This window comes from Megalobrama amblycephala, linkage group LG15 (assembly GCF_018812025.1).
Source record: "Megalobrama amblycephala isolate DHTTF-2021 linkage group LG15, ASM1881202v1, whole genome shotgun sequence".
Lineage (NCBI taxonomy): Eukaryota > Metazoa > Chordata > Actinopteri > Cypriniformes > Xenocyprididae > Megalobrama > Megalobrama amblycephala.
In genome coordinates this window covers 33,683,637-33,707,170 of record NC_063058.1, presented here as the reverse complement: position 1 = coordinate 33,707,170, position 23,534 = coordinate 33,683,637, and the positions used below count along the sequence as shown (strand labels likewise).

The following is a 23,534-nucleotide window of genomic DNA, read 5'->3' as shown; positions in this document are numbered from 1 at the left end:
AGGAGTGCTGGTTTTAACTTTCACATGGATGAGCAAGTCTCAAGCAGATGCCTATTCTAAAGTAAACGTCCAATGGCACATATGCTTAGATCAGCTTACGACATGAAAGATAAACTGCTTTAATAATGAAAAGAATGTAAAAACCAATATCTGTTTCTTTAGTAACACAAGTCTCTATTCCAACACAGTTTATAGTTAGTATTTCTATCAAAAGGACCAAAAAAAAACAAAAAAAACAAAACATAAAAGCTGGTAATTTTAGCATCTAACCTACATCGATGCGAGGAATGGGGTTAGGGTGACCATGCCTCGCTGTATGTTTTCAAGTGTCCACGGTTCAGATTACGGACTTTGACCATAGCACGATTTCAGCACATGCCTTCACTGGTCATAAAGTCTGCGCAAGATGAGGGGTTCAGCATGGCTGGACGTGTTAGCGGGCCTCATAAAAGATGACCTTTGACTCCAGACTGAAAACAATACAATGCAACAATGCACTGATATCTCAAGGACAAAGACAACCGAACGCTCTCAAGTTAACTCATTTAGTCAAAGATTATCCAGAACACTAGTGGAATATCACGTTAACCTTGAGGAAGATCATTTAAAGGAACAGTTTAATTTAAATGTGTCCTTCCAACCGGCCAGTATTGTACTGGTTTCCATGAGAAACTATTACTATAAAAATAGGGCTTTGTGTTTGAGATTTTGTCACACTCACCATTGTGGGACATGCCCACAGACAGGCACTTCTGAAAGCGACAGTATTGGCACTTGTTTCGGTTCCTCTTTTGGATCTTACAGCGGCGTTCACACTTGTCGTACTCCAGTTTGAGGCGAATGGTCCGGCGGAAAAAACCCTACAATGTGGTAGAAACAGAAATCCAGTTTCATTTAAGAAAAACACCAATGGCACATATTCTCAAGCATTTACAAACCGACACGGATCAACGTAAGGTCATCGCTTGTTTTAAATATCTGTCCTGTTCTGTACTGTACACTTTAAAGACGACTCATTCTATTTTAAGTTCATATCTCACTATTAAACGGGCCAGAAAATTATGTACACAATCTAAACCAGGCACTTCTCGAAATAGCCTGGCAGTACATTCGAAGGTAGTGTTTGTCCTCATTTGTCCTTGGATCCGTCGGGGTTTCCTCTCTTGGAAACACAGCTTCTGCCTTCCAGGCATGGTGACAGAGATTTAAAATAGGAATAAGGTTGATAATCATACCCATGAGGAACACAACCGTATGATCAACAGTATGATCAAAATCGTATATCATGGTAAGGGAATACATCAAAATACAGTTATTCTCGCTGGAAAAGCATTGAAAAAAATGTATATATTAAATAACCATGTGGCAATGCCTAGCTTTGGATAATCCAGTGAATTATATATTTTTTAAATTATTTAAAGTACTAAGATTTTTTTTGCTTTAATATAAAACTATGCTCTGCATGTGCTGTTTGTTTAGGTTTCCAATAACGTGCATTTTTGAAAGTAGCTATGTGGGCTACAGTAAACTTCTGTGAAAACTTCTGTTTTCATTTGTCCTAAGTCTCATGTTATAAAACAAATCGCTCTCAGCATCTCGGTTAACTTCATCTCTGCATATGCCAAGTTTGGGTTGCTTATATCGTTCATCTCGGAATGCAACGTGCATTATTTCACCAGATTTCTAACATTAATCACTTATAAACCCACACCAACACTGGAGAATACATCAATATGTTTCTAAATATGTGAATTGTTTTAAAAAAATAATCTGATCGCTCGATTAATCGTCAAAATATTCGACCAAATACCAAAATAATCGTTAAGTGTTTGGGTTGTTTATATCGTTCATCTCGGAATGCAATGTGCGTCATTTCACCAGATTTCTAAGGTTAATCACTTATAAATCCACACCAATACTGGAAAATACATACATATGTTTCTAAATATGCAAAGTGTTGTTCAAAAATCATCTAATTACTCAATTAATCATCAAAATATTCGACCGAATACCAAAATAATCGTTAAGTGTTTGGGTTGTTTATATCGTTCATCTCGGAATGCAACATGCGTCATTTCACCAGATTTGTAACATGAATCATTTATAAACCTACGCCAACACTGGAGAATACATCAATATGTTTCTAATTATGCAAATTGTTGTTCAAAAATTATCTGATTACTCGATTAATCATCAAAATATTCTACAAATTACCGATTACCAAAATAATCATTAAGAGTTTAGGTCATTTAATATGTTCATATCGGAACGCAACATGTAATTTCACCAGATTTGTAACGTTAATCACCTACACCAACACTAGAGAATACATCAATATGTTTCTAAATGTGCAAACTGCTGTTGAAAAACTATTCGATTACTCGATTAATCATCAAAATCTAATTACCAAAATAATCATTAAGAGTTTAGGTCATTTAAAATGTTCATATCGGAACGCAACGTGTCATTTCACCAGATTTGTAATGTAAATCACTTATAAACCCAAACCAACATAAGAGAATACATGAAAAATTGTCCGATTACTCGATTAATCAACAAAATAATCGCTGATTACCTGATTACCAAAATAATCGCCCTTTTCGAATGTATTTGACAATAAACCTCCCAGCAACGGCCAACACAGCCAATTGAAACCTTGATATCAGAGCATTATTCTCCTCAGTATTCCTGGAAATAACAAACAGGCCAGATCCGAAGGTCATAAATGCATCCAAAGCATGAAATCAAGAGGCTTGCACAATCTGGCAAAGTTATGAAGACGACGAGGGGTTTGCCAGCAGAGCAGAGACTCAAAGTGCAGGCTGGCAAGAAGCGACGGGGTTGTAAAAACGAATGGATGTTGCCTCACACATATTGAGCCATTTGTCCCTAGAAACACTCGGTTTCGAAAGGAAGATTAGATGGAGAGATGGGAGAGGAAGAGGAGGAGAGGTTGAATCGAGGACAGAAACACGGGAGGTGTTGGTCCCACTGGAAGGCGACGTGCTCCAGACCACATGTTCCTTCACAGAGAGCGAGCAGCCAAATCACGGGCATCAAACATGACCGAGCAGATGGAGATGCAGAGGAGTGAGTTATGATGAAATGGATAGTTATGGCTCTGAAATATGATTCGTGAGCTACGTTTGTAAAGCACATAAATAATTTTTGATGTCCTTTATATATTCACATTTATATATGCATGTATATTATTATGTATCATTTTATTGTTTTCTCTGGTCTAATGAAATTCGATATACCTGGCGTACAAGCTGCTGTGGTAATAAAAACAGTTTTAGAAAAGAGTATAAATAAGTCTAAGCCTGTATAAATGATAAACACTGCATCATCACACCACACAGGCTTTATTTAACCTCTACTAAAGCTTGTTGACCTCTGCAGCTGTGGCCCTGTGACTTGGCTCAAGCAGTCATGAAATTTACGCCTGAACTGGGCGAGGACGCACCTGTTGCCCGTGTTTTAACATCAGGGTCAAGGCTATAGTTTGACGGGCCTACTGTAAGTCGGGTGACAAATGAATAAATAGCTTCCAACGATTCTTTGCGATCAGAGAGTGTTTGAGAGGCGAAGAAAGTTATGCAAGTGAGGTGTCAAAACATACAAAATATACATATAAAGATGAGCATTATATGGTGAGTGATGCAGTGCAGTCACTGGTTATCGGTTTGATCAGTATTTGTTAACGACGACACTGTCATAATTGATTTTTAATCAAAATAATTGCTATTATTTTTATTATTAAATGAATTAATAAATATATACATATTATTATTATTATTAATAATAGTGGTTGACCGACCGTTGATTTTTTGATGGCCAATGCTGAGATCTTAGACAGCAACATTTATGTATATTATAAATATATATAAATAGAAAAAGTAATCGTCTGATATTTAAAAAATGTAAAATATCGGCCGATATATCGGCCTTGGCTATATATCGGTTGACCACTAATTATATTATATGTATTATAGTATATTTAACCATTACATTTTAAGCTTTGATTGATGTAGTTTAATGATTATTGAAAAATAAAAAAAGACTAAACACAAAAACATAAATTCTGCACATTAGTTATCAGGTAAATATATTTTATCAATGATGTCAAAGTAGGATGCTTTCATATATTATCACAATATTCAATATTTTCTAAACATAATATGTGTGTATATATATATATATATATATATATATATATATATATATATATATATTGCCAAAAGTATTGGGACACTCCTCCAAATCATTGAATTCAGGTGTTCCAATCACTTCCATGGCCACAGGTGTATAAAATCAAGCTCTAGGCATGCAGACTGCTTCTACAAACATTTGTGAAAGAATGGGTCACTCTCAGCCACGAAGTGGTAGGCCACGTAAAATCACAGAGCGGGGTCAGCGCATGCTGAGGCGCACAGTGCGCAGAAGTAGCCAACTTTCTGCAAAGTCAATAGCTACAGACCTCCAAACTTCATGTGGCACTTCAGATTAGTTCAAGAACAGTGCGTAGAGAGCTTCATGGAATGGGTTTCCATGGCCGAGCAGCTGCATCCAAGCCTTACTTCACCAAGTGCAATGCAAAGCGTGGGATGCAGTGGTGTAAAACACATGCCACTGGATTCTAGAGCAGTGGAGACGTGTTCTCTGGAGTGACGAATCACGCTTCTCTGTCTGGCAATCCAATGCACAAGTCTAGGTTTGGCTGTTGCCAGGAGAACGGTACTTGCCTGAATGCATTGTGCCAAATGTAAAGTTTGGTGGAGGGGGATTATGGTGTGGGGTTGTTTTTCAGGGGTTGGGCTTGAACCCTTAGTTCCAGTGAAAGGAACTCTTAATGCGTCAGCATACCAAGACATTTTGGACAATTTCATGCTCCTAACTTTGTGGGAACACTTTGGGTATGACCCCTTCCCAACATGACTGCGCACCAGTGCACAAAGCAAGGTCCATAAAGAGTTTGGTGAGTTTGGTGTGGAAGAACTTGACTGGCCTGCACAGAGTCCTGACCTCAACCCGACAGAACACCTTTGGGATGAATTAGAGCGGAGACTGTGAGCCAGGCCTTCCCGCCAACATCACTGCCTGACCTCACAAATGTGCTTCTAGAAGAATGGTCAAAAATTCCCATAAACACACTCCTAAACCTTGTGGAAAGCCTTCCCAGAAGAGTTGAAGCTGTTATAGCTGCAAAGGGTGGGCCGACTCCATATTAAACCCTACGGATTAAGAATAGGATGTCATTAAAGTTCATGTGCACGTAAAGGCAGGCGTCCCAAAACTTTTGGGAATATAGTATATATACATATATATATAGTATACATTGCACATATTATGTTTCGAAAATAAAATACAAAAACACCTAAAAACAAACAATTGGCTCCAGTATCAGTTATAAAATAAAATAACAGCTGATTTCCGATTTCCAAAAAAATAAAAAAAATAAAAATACTTCAAAATTATTTAATTTTCCCCTTTCTGGCCTTCATACAGCTCTTAGACATTGAAACGCACATAAACACACTCTGTGGTAAGAACACGTCCCATCTTTTGTGTTGTTCTTCTGACAGCAATATTATGACTAATGTGTCCAGTCAACAGATGTTCCTTTAGACACTGATCTGAGGGCAAAACAGCCTCAATGACCTTAGTGAGGCCGGTTTTCTGCTCCGAGCCAATAAGGAGAGTGTGTCCTGTGGCTAGAACAGCCCATCAGTGCATGTGAGAGAAGTTATACAGAAAAACTTCAGTTTAATGCCTCTATACTTCATAGATATACACACATTTGTATGGGGAAATTCTCTTCACAGAAACTTAAAAAGTGAGTATACAGCAGCTAAAGTGACAACTGCGACATTTAGATGTTTAGGGTTTTGCAGCCAAGATGATGCCGGGATTATGAGGGCCCTGATTTACATATTAACCCTAATTCGGTATTCGGTGTGTTTCTGAATTATTAGGCAATTATCTATTGGACAGTAGCAAAAACGCAGGTCTCACCTTGCAGCCCTCACATGCGTGAACTCCATAGTGGTATCCTGACGCGCGGTCCGAGCACACGCGGCACTCCAGATTCAGAGAGGTGGAGGTAAACTCTTCCTGTCCCGCCGGGCCACCGTACACACATGATGACGGGCTGGACGCAGGAGTCAGTGCATCTACACAAGTGAGCAAACCAACAAAACAAACGTGCACACTTAAAAGTGATCTAAATCACGATTTGAAAGTCACTGTCATTCAACAAAAAAACAAATGTGCACACTTAAAAGTGCTCTTAAAACTAAAAATATGCTAATTTGCTGCTCAAGAAATAGTACTGTTATCAAGTATATACACACTCATATAAAGTTTTGCAGTGTAATATCAGAGAGAGTAGTGTGAAATTACTATTAGTCTTCTAATAATCACTATAATACTTCAAAGACTTTACATTTGACAAAATTTTAATGACAAAACATCAAGCCAAATCCACCTGTTTACCTCTTTGTGAGAAATCCAATTCACTCTGACTTTCTGCTGCTTCATCATCATACTCTTCCATGATGTCATTTCCTCATTTCTCATGTATTGTGTTTTAACCTCAACCTGCTCTCTTTGATTGTCTGATTTCTTATAATCAGTTTTATGTGCGCGGTCTAACGATTATATGGTGAAACAGCAGATTATGATTCTGAAACTAATCATTTCTCCCCTTGAGGTTTAAATTTAGGAATTTAAAGTTTGTTCACAGAAATAATACGGATTCCATCAAGCTTCTAGAAGTGAAAACTAGGTCAGACATTCCAGAACCACAAACTGATGTTGATTCATCAAAAACAACACAAGGTCTAAAAGGTCAAACATGTCAAGTGATACTTGTAATTTTTGCACGTATGTAACATCTGATAAATCTTTGGAATATGTGCTGAATGCAATGAAGAAAAACTTTCATTTCCTGTCTGACAGTATACGAAAATTATGCTGCATAATATGTACATGTCCACAACATTCTCTATTCAAGTACATGAAGGCAAAAATATTTTTAACTACTTTAAAACTATTTTTAATTAGCATTTTTGTTGTTTGCCAACAAAAAATCTAAACATCCAATTTTGAGATTTGACGATGAAAAAACACTTTCTTTGAAATAATATTTCTTTTATATATCTTATGTTTTTATCATATTGGCAAATTGTTTCTTTTCATTTGTTTTCATAAGCATAAGTCTACCCAAATTTAAATACTTACAATATGTAGCAAAGCAATCTGCATTTGCATACTTATGTAGAGTATGTTTCTGGAATTATTCTTTGCAAATCAGCTAGCAATTTTCAATGCAAAGCAACGCAACAAAACACAGCGTAACACAATGTAACGCAATGCAACAATATAATGTAATGTGAATGCAATGTAGTGTAAAACAACGGAACGAAATGTAATAATGTAATGCAGTGCAAAGCAACGCAATGTAATGCAACGTAACACAACGTAACATAATATAATGTAATGTAATGCAGTGTAATGCAGTGTAATGCAATGTAGTGCAAAGCAACGCAATGTAACGTAACACAACTAACACAGCGTAATGCACTGCAGCATAATATAATGAAATGAAATGTACAGCAAAGCAACGCAATGTAACAACATAATGCAATAATGCAGCATAATATAATGTAGTGCAAAGCAACGCAACGTAATGCAACTTAACACAACCTAACAACGTAACACAATGCAGAGTAATATAATGTAGCGCAAAGCAATGTAACGCAACTTAACGCAACGTAACACAACGTAACACAATGCAACACAATATAAAGTAGTGCAAAGCAACGCAACTTAATACAACGTAACAGTGCAGCATAATATAATGTAATACAGTGTAGTGCAAAGCAACATAACGTAACGCAACTTAACACAATGTAACACAATGCAACATAATATAATGTAGTGCAAAGCAATGCAACTTAATACAATGTAACATAACACAATGCAGCATAATATAATGTAATGCAATGCAGTGCAAAGCAACGCAAGATGACGTAACACAACGTAACATTATATAATGTAATGCAATGTAGTGCAAAGCAACGCAAGATGACGTAACACAACGTAACATTATATAATGTAATGCAATGTAGTGCAAAGCAACGCAAGATGACGTAACACAACGTAACATTATATAATGTAATGCAATGTAGTACAAAGCAACGCAAGATGACGTAACACAACGTAACATTATATAATGTAATGCAATGTAGTGCAAAGCAACGAAATGTAATGCAATGTAATGTAACACAACGCAACACAACATAATGCAACGTAACGTAACATAATGTAATGCGATTGCATGCAAACATGTCTTTTCTCAGACTGACAAGTCAGATTGTATTTGAGTGCCAGCATCTGGGTACCTAATGCAGTGGAGCTCTCTGATCCAGAGCCCAGACCCGACGACTGGTTCTCGGTCACCTCGAAGCTGCTGAGAGCGTCTTCATCGATGGACTGGGAGATGTCCTGAAGTTCTTCCATTCCCCCGATGAAGTCCCTGCACAAGGGGCTGTCCAGCACTGAGTTGTTCAGTGGCGACGGGGCGCTGTAGTGGTTCTCCATGTCTACCATGTTGGCGGACAGGGGCAGAGCACGAATCACACATCAGCCTGGAGGAATGACATGGACATATATATATATATTAAATAAATAAATATAATTCATTTTCATTTTAAGTTTTAGTAATTTTTTGTCAGTATAGGCCAAATATACTAGGCCAATATGTATACTTTGTATTAAGCTTTACTGTTTTTTTATTTCAGTTTTAGTTTTAATGGTTTTAGTAACCACTTTTTCAAACCACTCAACATAATTTACAGTTTCATCTTATTTAATTGAGGCACAACAGCTTGTCATATAGTAGCCCTGCTAAAAGCTTTATGTTGTCTTCAGTATTTTTATCAGCAGTAAATGCGGTTAAGTTCACCCAAAATAGCCTTATCTAAACGTCTGTGTTGCGTCTGCCTGACACAAAGAGAAAATCAGAGAGCAAAACCAGGCCACAGGAGCAGCAAGCTTAAAAGAGACTTTGCCGATACATAGTAAATATCCTTCAGGCGTTAAGAATTTACTCACATGCCACTTTAGATCTATTTTGAGGTCATGCAAGTTTTCATGAACTCATGAAACAATGGAAGTGTTAAGAGTTCATCTGAGAGCTAGATCACATGACTTCAGAGTGACTTTATAAATGACACACGTACAGAAAAACCACAGCAGTAGTGAGAGTTTCACATGAAATTACCATGAGTTCTATTCTAAGTAAACAATGAGACAAAATGGAGAGCAACTTCTCAAACCTCTTCTCAGATGTTTCTCCTGAGAAAAAGACCATATAACCTCACGTCTCCTCTATCCTTCAAAAAAAAAGAAGTATACTTTAAGTTAATTTTATCAATTAAATTTAAGTAAAGTTAAAGTATATTTTCCAATATTTTCCTAACAATACTACTATTTCAATACTTCTTGGGACTAAACTGGCTCACTTTTTAGTTTATAAAAGTATACTTTTAAGTGTAACAGTGGTAAATTGAGTACACAACATTTTTCGAAAAGTTTTACTTTTTTATTGCAACTATACTGTGAACTATATAAACTATAAACTTGAAGTTTATAAGATAGTATATAAAATATATGCTGGAGTACTACCTCAAAAAATACTTAATTTCACTTTTCTTATTTCTCGATTAAAAGAGTACAAGTATAGGCCAAATATACATAGACTTTTATGTATACTTGCAAGTATAAACCAAGTACACTTATGATACTTAATACTTTTCTGAAGTATATCTCGATCAAATGATTGAGTACAAGTATATGCTAAATATACTTAGATTTTTATGTATAATTGTCAGTATAAGCGAAGTATACTTAGAATATTTTAATGCAGTATATCTTGATCAAATGATTGAGTACAACTACAGGCCAAATATACTTACTTTTCTGTATACTTGTCAGTAGAATTCAAGTATACTTAGAATACTTAATACTTTTCTGAAGTATATCTCGATCAAATAATTGAGTACAAGTATAGGCCAAATATACTCACTTTTCTGTATACTTGTTAGTAGAATTCAAGTATACTTAGAATACTTAATACTTTTCTGAAGTATATCTCGATCAAATAATTGAGTACAAGTATAGGCCAAATATACTCACTTTTCTGTATACTTATCAGTATAAGCCAAGTATACTTAGTTTGAATACTCAATACTTTTCTGAAGTATATCTCGATCAAATAATTGAGTACAAGTATAGGCCAAATATACTTACTTTTCTGTATACTTGTCAGTATAAGCCAAGTATACTTAGTTTGAATACTTAATACTTTTCTGAAGTATATCTCGATCAAATAATTGAGTACAAGTATAGGCCAAATATACTCACTTTTCTGTATACTTGTTAGTAGAATTCAAGTATACTTAGAATACTTAATACTTTTCTGAAGTATATCTCGATCAAATAATTGAGTACAAGTATAGGCCAAATATACTCACTTTTCTGTATACTTATCAGTATAAGCCAAGTATACTTAGTTTGAATACTCAATACTTTTCTGAAGTATATCTCGATCAAATAATTGAGTACAAGTATAGGCCAAATATACTTACTTTTCTGTATACTTGTCAGTATAAGCCAAGTATACTTAGTTTGAATACTTAATACTTTTCTGAAGTATATCTCGACAAATAATTGAGTACAAGTATAGGCCAAATATACTTACTTTTCTGTATACTTGTCAGTATAAGCCAAGTATACTTATGATAATACTTTTTTGAAGTATATCACAATCAAATGACTGAGTACAAGTATAGGCCAAATATACTTACTTTTCTGTATACTTGTATATAAGCCAAGTATACTTAGTTTGATCTTAAATTTTCTGAATTATCTCGATCAAATAATTGAGTACAAGTATAGGCCAAATATACAAATGTACTTGTCAGTATGAGCCAAGTATACTTAGTTTGAATACTTAATACTTTTCTGAAGTATATCTCGATCAAATAATTGAGTACAAGTATAGGCCAAATATACTCACTTTTCTGTATACTTGTTAGTAGAATTCAAGTATACTTAGAATACTTAATACTTTTCTGAAGTATATCTCGATCAAATAATTGAGTACAAGTATAGGCCAAATATACTTACTTTTCTGTATACTTATCAGTATAAGCCAAGTATACTTAGTTTGAATACTTAATACTTTTCTGAAGTATATCTCAATCAAATAATTGAGTACAAGTATAGGCCAAATATACTTACTTTTCTGTATACTTGTCAGTATAAGCCAAGTATACTTATGATAATTAATACTTTTTTGAAGTATATCACAATCAAATGACTGAGTACAAGTATAGGCCAAATATACTTACTTTTCTGTATACTTGTCAGTATAAGCCAAGTATACTTAGTTTGAATACTTAATACTTTTCTGAAGTATATCTCGATCAAATAATTGAGTACAAGTATAGGCCAAATATACAAATGTACTTGTCAGTATGAGCCAAGTATACTTAGTATACTTAACACTTTTCTTAAGTATATCTTGATTAAAAGATTAAGAACAAGTATATTTGATAAGTACATAAAAAGCAGTTTACTCTCTTATTTTAAGTGTAAAAGAATAGTGAATAGTGTTTCAAACTGTGCTCAGACTTGCTCAAAATGCTCAAGTATGAAATCAAGTCTGAGATCTCAATATGAATGCAAGTATTTCTCTGCTCTCCACATTCATTTTTTGGCTCTAGAGTCTAACTGGATGACAAATAGTGACTCAGTTTTTATCTCTCCTGAGGAATTTTAGGAAAAAAATCTGAGACAAAGTTGATACTGAAAATCAGTTGTCTTCTACTATAATACATGTCCAAGAAAAAAAAATGGTATTACCATGGTATTTTTCACATCTAAATACAGAGATGTAGACTTAAGGAAAACCTGAGTTTGAAGGACCCGGAAGCGACAGTCAGACATCACACGTTCATCATGTTTGACTGACACGACAATGACAAAGACAGAAATAGATAGACAGAAACTCATTCACTCAATGTCACTGAAGAGCAAAAACAAGAAAGAGGGGGAAACACTTGTAGACGGGAAACAATGAGCGAGAGGAGTAGGAGGACAAATACAGCAGATCTTTGTGTCTGTCAGAGGTCAAAGAGGGACATGACACTCATTCAGACACATTCAAGGTCACAGACCCAACCGACAAACCTACACAAATAACCTCAAAAGAAGTAAAGGTAACTCACAGACTGACTAGGGCCCTATGATTTCTGCAATGCAAAAAAACATGGTCATAAAAATGGAATTAATGTGGAATGTCACAGAATTTTGCATTTTGATGAATTTTGGTGAACATTAAAGCTCAAAAAGACTGCTATTCATCATTGGGATGAAAAGTGTAGTGGGACCGTCCCTCGCTAAGTACTTGCATACTGCTTCTTTTTTTTTAAATAAGTATGCAATATACAATGCTTAACGTTTCAAATGGTATCATGCAAACTGTGATTTCTATTGTGCAGCACATTTTTTAACAACTGAACATGGCTCATTTCTATTTATGCTCATAAAACACTGAGTGCTTGAACACCAATATGCATCAAATCAGGCGTCCAATCAGCTGCAGGAGAATAAATACTTCGCCGCTGCACGATTATGTAAGACTTGTGCAAATAAACAAAGGTCCTGTATGTAATGCGAGCTTGTTGAATGTTCAACACCTACTCGCTCCTGTGATGACAAGCCACTAAACATGCTGCATCGCCCCCAGCCAGGACACGCTGTTCCCTGACACTCGTCTCAGAGACAGACCAGAGAGAGGGCAGCCAGTGGTCACAGACCAGGGGCGATACGCCAGGGCATTGCACCCCGGCAGCCACAAGAAGTACATGTGTACGGTATTCATCAGGCTGGACAGTACAATGATATGGCATGTACAGTTCTCCAGGGACAGTGATGGTTCACTTTCCATTCTAGATCAGTGGATGCTGCCAAAACATTTCTATTTTACTTATTTTCTTCAATAGCATTTTAATTAGAGTTTCTGCTTAGATAATTAACCAAAATGTAAGCTCCTCCTTGTGTCAATTCTGAAATCTACTCAAAGCTTTGGAAAATAAATTTAACTTTTGAGTAAATACTGGCAAGTCAAATTTATTTATATAGCACTTCTCACAACACACATCGTTTTAAACCAGAGCATCATGATCCCTTACCATTGCATTTAGCAGATTAGAGCTGGACAATAATATTGTTTACATTTTGCAGCTATACAAGCAAGTTGAGATACATGAGTACACTATGGAAGCTCGTTTCCGCCATGAAATAAAAAATAAAAAAGGTAATTGCAATTTTTTATCTCACAATTCTGACTTTTTTATAGGTTTTAAAGGTTTTATAAGACACAACTGCGAGTTTATATCACGCAATTCTGGGAAAATAATTGCGAGATATAAAGTCAGAATTGCGACTTTATATCTTGCAATTCTGACTTTATATCATGTAATTCTGACTTTGTATCTCGCAATTCTGACTTTGTATCTCGCAATTCTGACTTTGTATCTCGCAATTCTGACTTTATATCGCAATTCTGACTTTATATCTCGCAATTCTGACTTTATTGACTTGCAATTCTGACTTTATATCTCGCAATTCTGACTTTCTATCTCGCAATTCTGACTTTATAACGCAATTCAGACTTTATAATGCAATTGGGACTTTATATCTCGTAATTCTGACTTTATAACGCAATTCAGACTTTATAATGCAATAATGCAATTCAGACTTTATATCGCACATTTCGGACTTTATATCTCGCAATTCTGACTTTATATCTCGCAATTCTGACTTTATATCTCGCAATTCTGACTTTATATCTCGCAATTCTGACTTTATAGCTCACAATTCTGACTTTATATCTCGCAATTCTGACTTTATACCTCGCAATTCTGACTTTATATCTCACAATTCTGACTTTATATCTCGCAATTCTGACTTTATATCTCGCAATTCTGACATTATATCTCGCAATTCTGACATTATATCTCGCAATTCTGACTTTATAACTCCCAATTGAAAAAAGTCAGAATTGTGAGATAAAAAGTCATAATTACCTTATTTATTGTTTTATTCTGTGGCAGATACAAGCTTCCATAGTATACTGTGTGTACGCAGATAAATTTCTTATACATTCATATCCACCTTATTTTTCAACAGTGTTTTCTGTGAATGTGCGAGACTTTTGATTTATTAGAAGCTATAGGTTACAAAAAGTGCAGTAAACTAGAAAATATCCAGATTAAAAAAAAAAATCTTTACAAGCATCTGATACAATATGTATGTGAGAAAAGAATCGTAATATATTAATTATATGATTGCAATTTGCATATATATGTGTGATTACACTGCCACAGCCCCAGTCTAGAGTAACAGTACCCTGTTTTTAATGATATTACCCCTTTAAGTAGCAAGAAACTGACACATTATTGAGCATACATGATATTTTTACCAACAAAAGAAGTTCATCATAAGGTTGGAGCTATGACCAACAAATATGAGGAGTTAGTTATTATGAGGAGTAATGGATTGGTTATTAGCTTCAGGACAGAGTCTTGGATGGCCAAGGTATCTTAGTGAATCAATGACAACTCCTGCTATACAGCATTATTATAAGAGCAGATTAAAACTGAGATATAGGGCGGCTCGGATAACGCTACATACACTTACAGTCTGTTTGAATGAAGTGTATTGATGCATGAAATCTATCACGAGTTCTATCACTAGCTAAATATATCAGCAAAACAATAAAAATACAAAACAAATGAGCTTCAGTCCCACTAGGATTAGAGTCAGAACAGCATGTGCAAAACCACAACAAAACCTCACCTTCCTCTTGAGCATATACACGTGATCTGATGTTTATGTCTTTATGCATGGAAAGTACTAATCGTCCAGCAGAGATCAGTGGCAAATGCTTCACGCGCCTGCCGTATGTGTCTTGTTTCAAGTTGCAATTCAACACACAACGTGACCTCAACCGTGGGTTGGGGGTGGATGAGGGGGCAACGCTGTCAACAAAACCGGACACCAAAACCCGAATGACACACTTCTCACGGTAACATTATCATGGTAACATTAAGGCTGCAGAACATCAGCATGTGGGAGCGCAACAATCTGAAAGCCACAAGTCATTGTTTAACAGTTTAAAAGTGCTGAAACGAATGGCAAGTGCTTTCATTTGAGTGGAATCGAGTCACATGATAGCTGAATCAGTTGAAATTACTAAACGGCTCTTAATCTGCTTGCGTTCAGTGATGGATCAGTGTATGTTAAGGGTTCGACTCTAAGGGAAATAAGCCAGCCACTAGTGGTGGGTGATATGACCAAAATCATATTTCACGGTATAGTAAATAATAGTTGACTGTGGTAACTATTACCTATTCACTTGCTAAGATCTGAAAAGGAAAAAAGATTCAATGACTTTCCAAAGCGACTTGTGAGACTCAAAACCCAATACGCTTGTTCGCAGTGCAATTGCTGTAATCAAAATAAACACATTTTTCCTGAAAGTTACTAAAAATACATTTATTAGTAAAAGTACTGGTCTCCTTTCATCTCCAAATTCAACAACTTCACCTCTGAAACAACTTGCAATCTGCACATATGGGGAAAATAATATTAGCAATACATTTTTCTGATTCAATTGAATCAGGTTAAATAAAATCAACTCAATCCTTGCCCTGGGTGGTTGCTGGGTTTATGCTTGGTGGATGCTGGTTGGATGCTGGGTGGATGCTGTGCAGTTGCTGTGCAACACACTGCCCTCCACCCAGCATCCGCACAGCAACTGCATAGAATCCACCCAGCATACACACAGCATTCACCAAGCAACCACACAGCAACCACCCAGCAACCGCACAACATCCATCCAGCAACCACATAGCATCCACCCAGCATCCGCACAGCAACCACACTGCCCTTCACCCAGCATTCGCACAGCAACTGCATAGAATCCACCCAGCATACACACAGCATCCAACCAGCATCCACCCAGCAACCACCCAGCAACCGCATAGCATCCACCCAGCAAACGCACAGCATCCAATCAGCATCCACCCAGCATACACACAGCATTCACCAAGCAACCACACAGCAACCACCCAGCAACCGCACAACATCCATCCAGCAACCACATAGCATCCACCCAGCATACACACAGCATTCACCAAGCAACCACACAGCAACCACCCAACCAGCATCCACCCAGCAACCGCCCAGCAACCGCCCATCAGCCACCCAGCAACCGCACAGCATCCACCCAGCAACCGCCCAGCAACCACCCAGCAACCGCCCAGCAACCGCCCATCAACCACCCAGCAACCGCACAGCATCCACCCAGCAACCGCCCAGCAACCACCCAGCAACCAACCAGCATCCACCCAGCAACCACCCAGCAACCGCCCATCAACCACCCAGCAACCGCACAGCATCCACCCAGCAACCACCCAGCAACCGCCCAGCAACCACCCAGTAACCGCCCAGCAACCACCCAGCAACCGCCCAGCAACCGCCCAGCAACCACCCAGCAACCGCCCAGCATACGCCCATCAACCGCCCAACAACCGCACAGCATCCACCCAGCAACCGCCCAGCAACCACCCAGCAACCGCCCAGCAACCACCCAGCAACCGCCCAGCAACCGCCCAGCAACCGCCCAGCAACCACCCAGCAACCGCCCAGCAACCGCCCAGCAACCACCCAGCAACCAACCAGCATCCGCCCAGCAACCGCCCAGCATCCGCCCAGCAACCGCCCAGCAACCACCCAGCAAACACCCAGCAACCGCATAGCAACCACAAAACATCCACCCAGCAACCGCCCAGCAACCAACCAGCATTTATCCAGAAACCACACAGCCACCGCCCAGCAACCGCCCAGCAACCAACCAGCATTTATCCAGAAACCACACAGCCACCGCCCAGCAACCGCCCAGCATCCACCCAGCAACCGCCCAGCAACCGCTCATAACACCCTAGCAACTGCATAGCATTGGCCTGGCAACCACCCTGGCATTGTGGCGGTAAGTTTTGCACAGACAATCACAGTCATTTCACGTAGACTTAAAGTAAACACAACAACTAGATTGTGCAGTGCTCAATATCTCATTTACTGGGTAAAACTGAAAGTAACATGCGTGAATTTGAATATGTGGTTGTAGCAATCTTGTTTTACAGCGCCTGAGGCCTCTGCAGAGAGTCCTGGATCATTAACTCACAATCTCTCCTGAGCTGCTTACGGTTTGTCTGTCTCTGACATGGTCATTTAGTGTGATGGACGTTTAGAGTCCTCGTCAGACGGACTTAAGCAGCGAACACATCTTCAGTATTGTCTGTCAGGACAGAAGCTTCTGAGATTAAAGCTGCAGTGAGACAACAGCAGATCAGGTCAAAGCGCAGGAAATGACACGTTTAAAACTGCTCTGTGTTGGCTTAAACTGAAATTCCCCTCTGGGATCAATTAAGTCAGTCTGTCTTTCCATCTGTCACTGGTTTCAGAGATACCTGCCTTGCCTGAGTAAACCAAAATGTGGTTTTGTATTTCAGCAGGTCTCTTCAAACCCAAAGTGCTGCTGTTGCAATAAATATGTAAATTTAAGAGCGTGGCTATGTTTAGACAAAGTGACAACCTCAGTATGAAAACATATGAGGGAGGAAGAAGTCGTCTGTGAAAACAGCAATTAAATACAGTGTTCATGCATCCATACATGCATTATATGCATTGGTAAATGCAGAATTTGCAGGAAAAAGTGACAGACAAAGGGATAAAAATTTTATTTTATCATTATTATTTCACCCTCATGTTGTTTCAAACCCATTTGACTTTCTTCTTTGAAACACAAAACGAGATGTTTGGCAGAATGTCCAAGATTTTGTTTCCAAAAGTGATGTGTAAGGCCAAAAAAAATAATTATTTATAAAAATATCCTAACTGATTGGAATGGTCTACTTAAAAGTTGTTGAGACGTTGAGGTTATTCTTTACGGAGACACAGGCAGGTGGTTAGGATAGGAAAACTTGTCAGCTCAACCTGAAAATCCTGTTTTAGGAAAATGAACAGTGGGGAAACATACAGAGTGAGAACATTCCCATTCTCTTACTCAATAACTAAAAAAGAAGGGTCTGATTAGACGTCTCAGAATCCAAACGGTAGAACACAAGTCAGACAAAGACCCTCAGAAAGAGACGAGGAGAGATGAGCATTTTGCTTACGATTTTGAGAGCAAGAAAACATTGCAGAGAGGCAGACAGAAGAAGCATAACATGTTCTGACATGAGAGGAAATTTGAGATAATTACTTATCTAAAGACACTTAATCTAACATGTAACGGTACTAATGGAGGCCGATTTGGTTTTCCTTGTTCCTTGTGGCTTTTCTGAAATACTTATTTCTGATTGGTCAATCGTGGCATCCTGTGGTCAATTATTTTAGCATATTTACTGCTAAACTATCCGTTGCTACATATTTACGTTTTTTGTATCACTTTGCATTCTCTTTCCTCTCACATACTGTAATAAAATAATTCTACTTAAATCAATAGTTCACATTCACTTCTTTAATTATTCGGCTGTGCAATAAGCAGGTAATTTACAGTCAGATGGTCATTTTGCGCAATAAAACTCCTTCAGGGTAATACAAGCTTTGAGTTTATTTAGCGTTTATGACCGTCTGATTGTATATTATCTCTTGCACGTTTGACGCTGTACTCAGAGTTACTAATTAATCCTGGTTAGTTAGGATTTTCGTTTTGTTGCAACCCCTGGGTTAACATTCTTATTTGCATGTTTATTCAATTAAAACATTAATGGTTTAAAACATTGTTGGTCTCTGCACATTCAAACCAGAGTGTTGCATTAGGTTACTTCACATGTAGGGTTGGGAATCGAAAATCGAATCCAATTCTAAAATCGGATCTTGTTATTTGATTCCATCGATTCTTGTGTGCATTTTAATGTGGTTTTAAACCATTCAAGCCAAAGACATGAAAGAGAACTCAATTCGACACACGAATACTGAATTGAGTTGTATTTTACGTCTTCTTGCGCTTGAACTGAGAAATACAAAATTATGTCAAAATATCCATGTCTTAAGTGAAAATAAACACTTGGGAATAATGGGTAAAATTCAATAATTTGAACATGGAGCTGCTTTGAGGTCCCAATATCTATAGGACTGAACTATACAGGGCCTTGAAAATGAAGATTTCAAAAGAAAAGTTTATTAAAAATGAGAATCTAGAAGGATATTAAGATATCTTGAATACTTTTAGAGTTACAGGCATGACAACTTTAGAAAAGGAGTATTTATGGCACTATGGTATGGTATTTATGGTATGTTCTATGCAATTGAGCTGATAGAAAAACAAGAGATACATTTCTAGTTTTAACATTATTTGTTCTTCAGATATTCCTCTTTGAAAGAAAAAAAGTATCAGCTGTATGCAAAGTGACCCACATTTGGTTTTTGACCACTGAAAATGTTTCAATTTACCAATTTACTCTTGGAGCCGCATTAAGAGCTCCATATCTCTGGGATTGAACCATCAAGGGCCTTTAAAATGAAGATACCAGAAGAAATGTTTGTTAAGAACCAGAATCTAAAAGGATGTTAAGATATCTTTAATACTTCTTGAGTTTCAGGCATGCAAACTTGAGGCAAAAAAATGTCTGAAAGTGCTTTTTTCCCATTTTTGAACTGTCACTGTTGGCATAAAATGAAACAAGGACTGCTAAAGTCAACAGATTTTACTAATAGATCTAACAATCTCTGTGTAAAAATAAAATAATGATGCTGCCATCTTTCCATGATCATTTTTACACTCCTCTGGTTCCAAATCTCAGGTGAAAATTGTCATTTTGACCCGGAATGACCCTATAAGTCTGGCTTAAAATGAACCCAAAATAGGTTGGAAATTAGACACATAATTACTAGAGGCAACAATAATAATCAAAGGTGAACATTTATTAATAAGCAATTTAATAAATGTTTATTGTTTAATTATTATTAAACTTATTAATAAATGTTAATTCCCAGCATATTTTGGGTTAATTTTAAGCAAGCAATACAGTCATTTTTAAACAATAGTTGAGGTAAATAAAACTACCCAGCAGGTTGGTCAAACATTTAACCCAACCGCTGGATCAAAACAACCCAATCGCTTGGTTTGTCCAATTTTATCCCAACTTGGGTTGTTTTTAACTCAGCATTTTTGAGTGTACACTTACAAAACATTAAAATACTCCACATATGTCATGACAGAAAAAGCCTGAAAACCACAGCAAAACACAGGTCAACACAACTAAGAAAACACAAGGTAAACTCCATGACCTTCACAGAACGTCCGGTTATGCAAGTTTATGGGGGGTTGGTGCTTCAAGCAGTGTGTCTGCTTTAGTAATTTAAACACCGGCCCCGCAGCGAGAATAGGACAGTCTGGTTTGTGTCCATGGCTCTGTTGCATTAGCCAGGCAATGCAAGTTACAACTTAACAAACGTGTAGCAGAAATGACAAATAACACGGCATGTTGGAATTACCACAATTACCATCAAATTTTTTTGTCAAACTTGAAGGAAACTAGTACTAGTACAAGGTTACAGAGAGCTTAGGACTTTCTACAAATGGAGCAACCAAATTTAGAAAGATCTAAATTAAACTAGTGTGCTAAAGTGGTCCAAAATAGGAAGAAAATCTTGGTGCACAGCAATTTTGATTAGGAGTTAATCGTAAAGTCACACCATTTGAAGGAAAAACATTACTTCAAACCTTATTATTACATTAAAGCCACCATGAAATCTAAATTCTTACTTTTTTATGGAATATTGCAGAATTTATTATAAATGATTTATTTGTGTGACTCATAATATTTATTCAAAATAACTTCCCCTTCCTCTTGCAGCAACATTTCTTCTCTTCTCTGATGACGAGGGCGGGGCAACCTGTCATTCACATGAGATCCACCAATAGCAAACCACAACCATCCAATTAATTCCCCACAAACAAAATCAAGCCCCGCCCTACATTTGTTCTTGTTTGAGAAGCCGTATCACTCAGATATACGTCACAATAGAAAAGACTATCGCAAGCGTTTTATGCCAACCATAAAAGAATAGTCCAAATTGCTTCTAAAGTCACAACATGATGAGATGTGACAGACACAAGTGGTGGAAAAGTTTTAAAAAATGTAAAATTCGTCTAACATATGACTTAAGAAGACAGGAATATAATGCAATATAATTGCAACCTGAAGAACTGGTAGTGCAAACCCACCAGAAAGTTGTGAAACATCAGTTATTATAAATGGAGATGGAAAAACCCAGATGGCATTTATGTAGCTGGTAAATCTGAGACAGGTACTGCAAGATCTGGGTCAAATTACAGTCATGGCAATGCATGCTGCAACTCACAGGCTGTATGCGAGAACCCGTGTCCAGCAACATGCCCGTATCTACTGACAGTACTAGTTTCACTGGCAAAACAGCCTAAATATTTGGGCTTATTGGGACTCAACAGCAGTTGAACGCAATGATTTTGCTTGTCACAGTAGAGCTGGAACCAATAGGTGGACAAATGATTGAAGACGCTCAGATTTTGGCCAATAATACTAATTATTATTAGTAGAGCAAACATCACTATTACAATTACTCATACTTTGGGTTAGGATAAGAAAAGTTCCACTTATATTGAACTAGAGAGCTTGAATATCATAATGACTATTTCTAAACTCTAATGAATCAATCCATGTCTTCTAAGATGGTCATTTGCCACACAATAAACCTTCTGACTATTGCAGCTCTGCAAACACATTAAAAGCATAAGCAATCTGTCGGATAACGCTGCAACCAGCTTTATCGTGTTGAATATTTGAAGAAGGCGCTGTGAGAGAGCAGTTTAGAGTAAATTACACCAGGCCCGGGAGAAAAACAGCGCAGTAAACGCAGATTAGAGGAAACCTGCGGGACGCTGAGAAGGTCTTGTAAATGCATGCTCAGCTAGCTGATACAACACAAAGAGGTCACCATAGGATTAAAGGACAGCATTAACCACTAAATTATCATGTAGTGTGTCTGACATGTCGGTAGGGTTAGGGTTGCAAAAACATGCTTTGGTGATTCCCAAATTCATATGGTATTTACATAATACTCCAAGTAGAGCTGCATAATTAATCGTTTAAAGATTGCGATCTCGATTCAAACACCCATGCAATCTTATTCCTAAATGACAATGATTCAGCTCTGTGTATTAAACCTTTGACAAAATCACAGTGAACATTCAGATCTGCGTTCTGACTCAGCTTCAGCTTCACAAACAGTCTTTTCAACCACACAGAATCATAATTTCTTTGATACAATAACAGATCACAGAAATACTGGAATAAAAGTTTATAGTTTAGATATAAGCACCGATCCAAATCACCTTTTGAAAGTAACTTGGCGCTTCGAATAAAGATTGCATTACACTGTTACACCAGTAGCTGGTTAAAAATGCATTTGTCATTGAATCATTCACTCAATAGATTTGTTCAGAAACACTGATACATTGATTCATCCCAAAGCCACTTGAAGGCAAGTCTGCAACATTGGCCGAAAAAAGCCTGCGATACGCAGGGATGTAGACGAGGCAGTTTTTATTAATGGATGTCAATGGAGGAGAGCCTTCACTGCGCTGAACAAACCGCTTTTGTGAGGAAATAGCTTATCATTTAATGAATCGACAGTCCATTGGCTAACCTTCAACATGTTTGCTCTTAAACTTTAGTTTTGGATTGATCTATTTTTAGTTTATTAGTTTAAACTGAACCAAGAGAGTCACGGACAATTGCACGACAGGTAGGATTCAGTTTATGGCACATTTTTTTGATGGTCTCCAGTGATTGACTGTTGCACAACTGAATGAAATTCAATGACGTCAAGGCTTCAGTGTGATTGGTTATCAAGGCACACGTGATCCAAGTTAGCTGTTACGCTTTCTCCAATGGTAAAGCCACGGACCCTCGTATTTACCAATAATAAAACCATCTCTGTTCATCCAGTAATGATCGCAAAGTCTTCATGAGTGAGTCATTGAATCATTCACTCTGAATTTTTTTTAAATAATTAACTGATGAACTACAAAACAATACAAAAAAAGTTAACTGTACTTAAAATAGGCTACATAGTCTTTATGCAAAAGTGTAATTACTTTTTTTTCTTTTTGATTTTGTGAGATTAACCTACTAATTTAAAGCCTGATTTACATACTTTTCTTGTTTTCAGTAATATTAATGTTAAGAATAATTACTAATATTAATAATGTCATATAAATTGTTTATAGCAAGTTTAAGTTTAAAGTCAAGGTATACTATGGAATTAACAAATTAAACATGGATTAAGACTCAAACAAGTACTGTATTACAGCAGTTTAATGGACACACAGTAGCTACACCTGTGATATT

The 23,534-nt window shown here is 37.1% G+C and overlaps 1 protein-coding gene across 2 annotated transcripts in view; it reads right to left on the bottom strand.

The window, feature by feature from the left end:
• Positions 1-23,534, bottom strand: part of pparab (peroxisome proliferator-activated receptor alpha b) — a 36,750-nt gene that overhangs the window by 12,175 nt on the left and 1,041 nt on the right. Inside the window, exons 2-4 of one of the 2 annotated variants that reach the window (XM_048158020.1) lie at positions 8,406-8,651; positions 6,016-6,173; positions 722-860 (exon numbers count right to left, since the gene is read on the bottom strand). In XM_048158020.1, the coding sequence (XP_048013977.1) occupies positions 722-860; positions 6,016-6,173; positions 8,406-8,613 (505 nt within the window). In that variant the 5' untranslated portion in view covers positions 8,614-8,651. Of the gene's footprint in view, positions 1-721; positions 861-2,575; positions 4,149-6,015; positions 6,174-8,405; positions 8,652-23,534 lie in introns of those variants that run through there. The other variant, XM_048158021.1, reaches the window with a different exon arrangement.